This window comes from Odontomachus brunneus, unplaced genomic scaffold (genome assembly GCF_010583005.1).
Source record: "Odontomachus brunneus isolate Ranch 3 - 2012 unplaced genomic scaffold, Obru_v1 Obru_scaffold_039, whole genome shotgun sequence".
NCBI lineage: Eukaryota > Metazoa > Arthropoda > Insecta > Hymenoptera > Formicidae > Odontomachus > Odontomachus brunneus.
In genome coordinates, this window is record NW_022639489.1 from 2,172,164 (window position 1) to 2,183,030 (window position 10,867).

The 10,867-nt window shown below is 38.2% G+C and overlaps 1 protein-coding gene across 5 annotated transcripts in view; it reads left to right on the forward strand.

Annotated features, from left to right (window-relative positions):
- Positions 1–10,867, forward strand: part of LOC116844145 (serine/threonine-protein phosphatase 2B catalytic subunit 2-like) — a 299,053-nt gene that overhangs the window by 216,802 nt on the left and 71,384 nt on the right. For all 5 annotated transcript variants that reach the window (XM_032815314.1, XM_032815310.1, XM_032815311.1 and 2 more), the window contains exon 5: positions 1,532–1,677. In XM_032815314.1, the coding sequence (XP_032671205.1) occupies positions 1,532–1,677 (146 nt within the window). The remainder of the gene's footprint in view (positions 1–1,531; positions 1,678–10,867) is intronic.

Sequence of the window (10,867 nt, forward strand, 5' to 3'; positions counted from 1 at the left end):
TATTTTATAGAGATATTTAAAAAATTTAATAAACAACGAAACAGAAACGTCAAATAGCATACAAAATATATATTTTATTTGTTGCATATAGTAAATTACATGTAACAACAATATAAACAATTTTTTTTCGATATTTTAATTAATATTTATTATAATTCAGTCAATGCAAATTGACAACTTGAATCTGAAATACAATAATATCGTAATTAATTAGAAATTTATGAATTTTCTTATATTTGTTTCTGTCTGTAAACTTTTTTCTTACCATTAGGAAAAAGGACTATCTCGTTAATATTATTTATTTGCACATCTCTTCTTTAATATTTTTGTTAACTTTCTTTCGCTTCCATACATTCGCTTTTTCAGCGTATATTCACTGCGTTTAATAATGTTTCACTGATTCACTTTAAGAGAATTGCAAGATCTAATGACGGGACCTAAGACCGATATTGCGACGCCGAGCACCATGCGAGAAATTCACCCTCGACCAGTGTGCGCTCGCGAATCCTCGGCAAAGAGAATCGCTCGCCGGACCTTAGTTAGTTAGGGGCTAGCCAGTGCTAGCTGCCGGCATCGAGTCGATATCGAAAATCTGGCACCTGATAATGGTCCGCCGCGGAGCCATTCGTAAACCGATCCTCCCCGCGATAGAGATACTGTATTAGAAAAAAAATTGTAATCCACTTTCCGACCATATGCTACCGTGCCTCCCGAAATTCCCGAACTCTCTCCGGATCAGCCTGTATCGGTCGCAGTTGCAAAAGTAATCAGAACTCGGCCGGGGAAAGCTTCATCCGCGCATCCGAGATTCGGCTTGCTTTTACAGCTGAACCCCAGAAGCGAGACAATGATACCCGGGCATCGCTCGGAGTTATCCGAGGGCGGAGGGTTATCGCTCGCCCGGAGCGCTCGGGCCGGGCCTGAGTCGAGTGTCCGTTTACGCTCGTACACGGCGCGAGGGGTGGAGAAGGGAAGAGAGGGTAGGAGAAGAGCGGAGAGGAGAGGAGAGGAGAAGCCACGTCACGGCGAGATCGTGGCGGAACACGGAACAGGCGTGGGCGACTAAGGGCGCGGTGCGAATCCTTGGTTGCGCGAGGTGTTCCGTTATTCCTCGAGGCGCGACGCGAAATCGCTCCCGCGCGTCCGCCGTTCTTTTTAGCGCTCGTTCGCGAAATGGTCCACGCGGCCGAGCGTGCGTGTCCCACTTCTCTCTTGTCTCAGTGTCTTTCCTCATGGCTCCCTCGCGTCGTTTCCTCTTTATTTCCTCCTCGACCTCCCTTCTGCCGCGCTCCCTCGCCCTCGGTCAGGACGACGGATCGGACGAGTTAGTCGGTCGATCTCTACGTTGTCCCGTAAAAAAAAGCGCACACATCGAGTTAGCCGGGAACGTCCCTCGTCAGTCCCCGCGGCCGTAAGCGCCGTTACGCTGATAGGATCGAGATCCCTTTATCGTGGCCGTTTCTCGCGAACGGCGCGCTCGGACACGGTGTATTCGTCACTTTAATCTCGATATCTCTCCTTCTGCTTCCAGGTAGAATAAAATACTCCGAGAGGGTGTACGACGCGTGTATGGATGCCTTCGACTGTTTGCCGCTCGCTGCGCTTATGAACCAACAGTTCCTCTGCGTGCACGGCGGCTTGTCGCCGGAAATTCACAATTTAGAAGATATTCGCAAAGTAAGTACAGATTCTCGTTTCTGGGGAAAAAGGGCCCAAATAAATTTTCATCATTGTTCCGACACAAAACACACACACATACACAATTAATGGGAACTTTGCAATTCTTTTAATTACATTTATTGAGAGAGCAAATATACTGTATTGAATTATTCGTTAAATTTACATCATGCAGTAATATAAATGTTTTTCTTAATTGCCCTCTGTATTAATGAATTATTGATGGATGATTGTTTTCTTTCTATATTGATACAGCCACAATTTATTAAAAGTTACACTCAGATTTTAATATTTTTTATTATTTTGCATGACACATTTTCAATAAATCTCGATCATTTTTGTCGTATTTCCATTTTGTCATTCTATATGTGATAAATATGAATGCCACATAAATCCCTGATTGAAACCATCACACATTGATTAATAAAGTTATTGTCTAATTTAGATTCGCTTGTCCAGATGTAAATAACTACTTTTTGGGATTTGATAAATATTATTTAGTACTTCTTATCCAGATTAGAATTGGAAATAACAATGACGTCAAAACTATAAGAAAATAATTATAAAAATTCACTTTTCTATCATGATTTGATTTTTTTCTCACAATTTGGACATTACTATAATTTGCTAAGGAATATTTTGTGTATATTTTGTATTTAGTGTGTGTGTGTGTGTGTGTGTGTGTGTGTGTGTGTGTGTGTGTGTGTGTGTGTGTGTGTGTGTGTGTGTGTGTGTGTGTGTGTGTGTGTGTGTGTGTGTGTGTGTGTGTGTGTGTGTGTGTGTGTGTGTGTGTGTGTGTGTGTGTGTGTGTGTGTAAAGAGAAATTGTATGATACAATTGTGTAAATTAATTAAAATTAAATATGTTAAATGTATGTATAAGTACTGAAGTAAGTAGAGTTGAAACGCCATTCTTTCTGGCATAGTCCTATGTTAAGAAAAATTTTTTTAATATAATTAAATTATATATTAGTATAATAATATTTAAAAAATAATTAATTTCAATTTTATAACCATGATTCCTTTTGTACGAAAAAAATAATATATTACATAAAAATCCTTAAGAAATAGTTAAAAACTACAATAAATTAGTAGTTTGAAGTAAAGCTTTGTATTAAACGAAATTCTAAGAAAAAAAATCACTCCTCTCTTGTCTTATAAAGACGCCAAAAAATTCTCTGCGAAAAATTATTAGATCACATAATAAACATAAACACTACTTCAATCGTATGAAGAAATTCTTTCTCTTCTCTACTGAATCGCTTTTATCCATTAAAAAAAATGAAAATATTTATTAAGGTGGCAATTTTCAGAAAGATAGACGCTTTTCAAAGTAAGAAACCTAAGGGCTTTATACTGAGCTTTCTTTCATCGATAAAAGTAGCTCTAAATATGACTGAAAGCTGATGAAAAGGCTTACAAACCATATTTAGGAACACTTTTATCGATAAAAACAAGTTTAGAATAAAAGCTTTAAGCCTGATCTACAATATGCTCTTCGCTTTCTATTTCTTATTCTTCATCTTTTTCTAACTAAAGGCTCAAGATTTTAGTCAGGAAAAGATAAAGAGGAAGAAACAGGAAGCAAAAAGTACATTGTAGATCAAGCTTTAGAGGTTGCGGTTGCTTTGAAAAATTACAGCAATTGTGGCTCCAATACTGCACAATATTATGATATACAGTCAGAAATTCTACACCATGTTGAGGGTCCTCCTTTCCCTAGAGAGTCTAATACTCTATCATTAGTTTCTATAAAAATCCGCCCCTGCACTTGTCCTGCTCTAGAAGGTGACCTCTCGCTTTCTACATGCGCCCCTCGCGTCGGGGTCGAGGTCCTCCGGCGACTTTGCGAAGACGACAACGACGACGACGACGGCGATTTCGTATGAAACGTTCTCTCGCGTTAATACGCGAGATATCGTTGAGTCGCGAATACTTGCACGCCCTGACCAAAAGAGGCGCGGTCGGGTACAATTGTAGCAGCAATTGCCTGCCCCCGCGCCTCCCCGGCGACGCATTAGCCTTGATATTATTCATCGTAATTGTGTCGAGGCCAATCGCTCGATCGGCGGAGTGTCATTGGACTCTCCGCCGGAAGCGAACCAGGGAGCCCGACGTGCTGCCACCTGCTCTATCGATCGTCCACCTACGCCTCTCTCTCTCTCCCCCCTTCCTCCCCCTCTCTTTCTCTTTCTCTCTCTCACCTTCCTGCATTGCGTGTGCACACACAAGCGTGCGTGCACACGCTCACTCGCTTTCCCCCGACGACCGGCCAGTCGCTGCTCCTTCGCACCCTTCCGTTTCTCCGCCGATATATCCTGCCGGGGCGGCGATACTTGCGAATAGCGTTTATTTAAATCGCACTCCGGCCTTTCTCTCTCTCTCTCTCTCTCTCTCTCTCTTTCGAGCACGCCTAGAAAAATCGAGCGGCAATATATCTCCCGCAATGCGCCGCACGCGGGAGAACGAGTGCCCGTTATGCATATCACGGGGATGCGCGGGCAGATTAGAGCCGAGGTGTAACGCGATTGTTGCGACGCGTTACAATGGTAAACGCAGTAAACGGTCCTTCCGTGTCGCACGATCGTTGCGTAGCGCTCCTGCAATCGTGCTCTACTGTTGTGACTTCTAATTAGCGCTGTCAGTATAAACCCGGGTGGTTTATCTTCCTCACTACTTCTCCCTAAGTTCACGGGTATTACTTGGATTATTCAACTAGCACCTGAAGTAACTGAGAGTAGTCGAATAGCCGGAACTAAAAATCACACGTGATACCTAGGAAGGAAGTCTTTAGTACGTAAAATACATATTTTCTTATGTTTCTCGCTTTTTAGGGTTATGACCATTCCATCAATGAAACCATGATGGTTTCATAACCATAAAACGATATATATCCTTTTATCCATTCTTGTAGTTGTATTATTTCAAATTCTGAGTCTCATCAAATTGTTGAGCTATCATCACAATTTTCATTCGTATCATTAGTTCGATATGTTCTCATCAGCAATGAAATTCTGTATTATCAACATATATCTCATTTGCCTTTTGCTCACTTTCATTTCTAATCTTAGTTGTCAACTCTATCACAGAACTTAATATTGTTAAATGCCTTATTTCCTCCAATTTCTCTTTTCTTGCTCTATGCTTTTCGTTCGCTCATTATTCACGCAATATTAAGCTCGTTTCTAACGATATAAATAAAGATTTTTTTACATTAATTCATTATAAGACATTATAACACGCGCGCATTATAAAACTAAATTCATATTACTGATACTCGGAAAGAATCGACCTATATATTGTACGATAAACTGCTTTAGTTACTGAATCCAATTCGTGTCCAATTACTGCGCACTATTTCTACAACTGATGAGAATGCATTAACAGTAGATAATAATTGAGCGGATCTACCCAAACTGCATACATTTCTACCAGGGATATGCATCCTGATTAATAGTTTCGGGATCTCCGCGAGGGGTTTCCACAGTTCTTCCTGTCAGTCCTTAGTTTATAGGCCAACTTGAATTCGTCTGTCCATTTTATTTCTAAATAAACATTGCTTTTATTATCCGAAACAGTATATCATGTAGTTGCAGCAAACTTCATCACAGCTAGTAACATGTCATTTAAGTTTATTGACTCATGATAAAGAATATTAAGGAAATGCTGAAGCTGAAACCAACAGAGTACTGATCTTTTTCTGGAAAATTTACGTCGTATTTCTTGTACATACAGAATTTACGTAAATGTATATTGCTTTGTTTTACTATATTCAGCGAAAAACCTAACGCGTATGTAGAAATTTTTCTGCAAACTTCTCAGATATTTTTAAACTTCTGAATTCAGATGCGAAGGTACAACAAATGTTCTTAAAAATTTTATTTGGAGCATCCACACTTTCGGTATATACAAGCCGCGAAACTTTTGGATTAGGCAAATATTGCACTGACAATTTTTTTTTAGTTTTTATCACATATTGTGCAATATTTCTATTTATTTTTGCACGTACTTTCATTGCGTAAAAGCATTTCTAATTCTGTACAACCAATACGACGTGACTGCAGAAAAATGTCAGTATTCTATCGGTAAAGTTCTCAGCTTCTCAGCATATTCTTACGAAGTTTCGAGACGCTCGACAATGTAGTTGACTGCTCGTAAAGCGGTTTTTTCTATTTTTTAACTGTAATATTATTCGAATTTTAATGAAATTCCGAGAAAAGTACTTACATTCTAAAAGGAACGTTATGCAGTTTCGTTTCTAGTGTTGTTCTCACAATAAAGACATAAATAACACACGTTGCCAACATACTCTTTAGGCCAACTAGACTTTCCTTTCCTACTCATTTGATCTCTATCGGTTTTATATCAGTTAACATTGTTTTTGTTTTGTTTTTTAATCTTTTGTATTACGATATTCTGGTATTCGTATAATTTACATAATAAATAGGTAAAAGTAATAAATAGGTAAACAAGTATTTAAAAAATATCCCAAGAATTGGTTCCTTCCCGAGTTTAAATGTTAAATTTTATTAAATCTTGAATTCTACAACGCAATAGGAGCTAAGTTAGCAAAGTAGGTTTAATTCTAATGATATAATTTACTCTTACTTTAACCCTGATAATGACCGAAACTTCCCTTTTTACTCTCTTTAGCGTCAAAATAAATGTTGAGTGGAATAATGAGGCTGAAAATAGGATCAAATTTTCGGCTCGAGTAGATTAAATAGAATCAAAAGAGATATATGTAAGTTTCAGAGTTATAAAAAAAATTAAAAAATTCACATATTTATTTGCGTACTGTTGCAATTGTATACAGCTGTGTTGTAATTTCTAATTAGAAAGTTGTCTCTCAGTATAAAATGGGCATTTTTAATTTTTATTTTCTGATTAACGTTGTAAATGTAGGGGAGACTGGGTCTAGTTGACCTAATGTTTGTTTATATATTTATCATGGAAGGAACAGTGAAAACAAAATCACAAAATATTCCTTCTAAAATATAGATACTTTTCTCTGAATTTCACTCAAATCGGATTAATATTATAATTAAAAAAAAATTACAAAAACTGATTTAAGAGCAGCTAAGTACATTTTCGGTCTTGAAATTTCATATTAATATCCTCCATCATGAGTGAATAAACTAAAGTGACGTGTTATTAATTAAAATAACTATAAAGTTTCTTGCAAGTATATGATACACTCTGTTTCGGGCAATACAATTTTCACTCATAAGATGATTAAAATCGAGCATACGAACGGACGAGATAAAGTTGGTCCTTAATCAAGGGTCTGAACTGTGAAATGTTCTCGCGGAGATGCAGGAACTACTAATTAAGATACATACTTTGTACATAGCCTTCTTACTCTAATCTATTATAACCAACTTGACCTTCTGGGCAAGATAGCCACGTTATAGCATGTTCCTATCTCTGTTATTACAGAAGCAAATATACGGCTTACAGAATTCTTGCGGCTATAAACACATAGAGGAATGTTGCCTCTACGATATTTGCACAGTCAGTCACAACAATTAATTGTCTGAGAAATCGTAATTTCGAAATTCTGAAGAAACGTGCCATCTGGCTCGGGTTTTCCCTAATCCTCGGGTACTCGGATATTGCACTGCTACATCTAATATCATTATCGCGACACCGATTCACGGGATTATCCCGAGTGCTCGTGTTACTACTGACGCCATCGTCTCGCCGGCATTTCTTCCTTATCATCTGCATGCTAACGTAGACGCGCGTAATTGCCGCGTGCCTTGCTTAAACAATAAACGAGCAGGTTCTACTTAGCGCGCGCGCGGCAGTCGCACCGTCCTCCGGGGAGAAACAGTCTCGTGGATAGAATAACGGTATCCACTTACGTGTGTATCTCTATCGTCGCGCGTTACTGTTACGCGACGTCGAGGAAGCTGCGACAAGTCGGAAAATAGATTCGTGTCGCGCGTCGCGTCTGGATTTCCCGAACTCTTCAATCCGCGAGACTCCGAGACTTATCCAACTTAACGCGCGTCCCATCCGTTTCGAGTGCTCGCGACTTTTCCACACGCGCGTATCGCGTTTCGGGCTGGCAATCGAAATTCCCGAGTGACACCCGTATTTCCCAGCTATCGACGTGCTCTGAACCGATACGCGGAGGGAAACACGGAGGAATGAGAGCGAAAGAGAGAGAGAGAGGTATGTGCAGTTTCATATTTCGTTACGCTCGTAAAAATTCGCACTATTTTCATATCGAGCTCGCGCATCGACGGAAAGTATCTCGTCGCGTTTTCGCAACGTCACTCGCCTGGATTTTGTCTCGTTTCGGGGCATCCCGTTTTTATTCTCGCGATAATCTCACGGAGATATACAGTGTTCGAGATCGCGGTCGAAATCGAGTATGCGAAAGCTGGAAAGGAGGAAGGAGCTGATGGCTAAGGAGATGTTCGCGGAATAAAAGCGCGACGATATCATCAAACGATCGACGTCCCGCGTAGTCTCGTTTTCCAGGTTAATTAAAGGAAACGGCGCGCAATTACGATAATGCAACACTGTAAAATGACGTGGATTAATCTCAGATTACCTCGGCAATAAGGAAGTTCAAAGGAAGGAGAAACAAAAAGGAAAAAAAGGTATTATAGGGAAGACGCATCTTATGTCAACTAAAGATTCGCGACATACAACTACTTTGCACAATTTTAATCCTTTAAAGTCCAATAATTGGAATTCAAGAACAGTTTGACATAGATTAATAACCATCCTGTACGGTACAGTTTATTAGTTGAATCTTTTAGAAATGTATAACAATGTAGAAAAGTGTAGAGACCCTTGAGTCGGAGTCTAGCCATAAGAGAACCAGTTTTGATTGGTTCGTCATGTTTTGGCAAATCCTACACAATATCCAATCACAATATTCCTATCAGTAGATTAGGTTAAGGAGAGATAGACAAAAAGAGAGATTGAGAGATTGATTAATCTCAGATTATCTCGGCAATAAGGAAGTTCAAAGGAAGGAGAAACAAAAAGGAAAAAAAGGTGTTATAGGGAAGACGCATCTTATGTCAACTAGAGGTTCGCGACATACAACTATTTTGCACAATTTTAATCCTTTAAAGTCCAATAATTGGAATTCAAGAACAGTTTGACAGTTTTTCTACTGTGTAAAGATCCTTGAATCAGAGTCTAGCCATAAGAGAGCCAGTTTTGATTGGTTCGTCATGTTTTGGCAAATCCTACACAATATCCAATCACAGTATTCCTATCACAGTAGGTTAGGTTAAGGAGAGATAGACAAAAAGAGAGATTGTGAATATATCCCTTTCTCTAGGAGTAGAATTTTGACAAAACCGTAATTATGGCCAGACTCTGAAGAGACTTCAAGAGTCTCTAGAAAAGTGTAGATAAGCGTGCCATCTCCAGACTCCCCGACGCGTATCTTTTCGAAGGCTAGACTTCTGATTGAAAGACCGAGTGTATCTTCAACTGTTCATTGTGATCATTGGCCCCTGCACGATACGCACATAGATATACCTAACTGATACCTAAACTACGCACTTGGCTGAAAAGACGTCAAAATTTGAACAAGGACAACATACTTTGTATTATCATTCTGTCTTTGTTCGACATTGTGGAGTGAGGAGTTCAACTCCCGTCCATTGACTATATGTTTGACTATATATCCAAACGAACTTGTAGGAAAGATCGAGGCTACACGGAGAAAAATAATTTTGCTCTTTTAGCAAAATCGTCGTTGCTACTATATATTCGTAGTGACATCAAAAAAATTTAGTTGACATGACTAATTTTACAAATTATTCGTTATCAGAGCAGAAGTAGTTTCGTTGCCAGGATAGAAAAAATTTGTTGAGTGTATTTCCTAAGAATCACGTTAATTTGCTATTGATGCAAAATAATGTATCCTTAGCAAATTTATTTGCTGTCGGAGCAAAACTACAACTGCTTATATAAATTTATTATGGTTCTTATAGCAAACTAATTTGTAGATTCAGCAAATTATATCCAACAAATAATGACTAGCACTCTTAGCAAATCTTTTTGCTGTTCATATAATAACGACAAGATTTTGTTAAACCAGCAGAAAATTTACCGGGCTAGTAAATTATTTGTCTCCGTGTAGTAGACTATCGAAATAAATTGGCAAAATCGATTATCTCTGCTATTTTCAACAAATATGATGATGTCAAATGACGTTTCAATGATGCATTAATGTCAATAATACGTCATTTAATGTCATTTAATGTCATCCTACTACTTGGGAAATAATAATTATTCGCGCTAAATAGCCGCCACTTGACTCTCAATGGCTATGTTAAAAAAAAATATATATATATATATGTGGATCATAAGAACATAATATGTATGTTTTAAATATCATTCTCGGATATATAATTTATGTTCGTGGCGACATATATATATCGTTGGATGAAGGTATGTGTGTATATCAGAGAAAAACGAGCAACCTCGCCTTTGTTGTCGACTCGAACGGCAGAACGAGACAAAAAACAATATTTCTGCTCTCTTCTACTATCCAAAGCTAACCGAAGCGCGGAACACATATATACACGGTTTTCACGGTTGTGTTATTCCCTCCTCTACAGTATACTAGTGACTATCATTCTGGCATTATTGATAAAGTACCTTTTAAGGTACCTTTTATTCTCGACTTTCGCTTTTAATATAAATGTTTTGGTTCGAATAAAATTGTCGAGAAATGCGATTTTGTGAATGTACATAATATACATTAATGTTTTGGTGTGTGTGTATGTATACACTAGCTATAAAATTTAACAAATCTTATAACCATAACATAGAGATAATGAACATAGAGCGCCAATCTATCAAAAAGATGACATCGATAAAAAATTGAGAAAATTAAATTTGCTTACTTTTCTTCGCGAAAAACTTTACGCAATTTCGAGCGCCAACGATTCCGCTCTGCACACGTTCGCCATATTGGTTTCTTCAGCAGGGAAATCACTGTTTCACGGGTCGAGGCAAAAAATATAGCTCTATCTAGGACGGATCAATAGTATCATGTCGGCAGAATCATTACTTTGCCAATATGAAATATTTGAAGACGACATTTGTGAGGGAAGGGACTCAAAGTGAATATATATATATATATATATATATATATATATATATATATATATATATATATATATATATATATATATATATATATATAT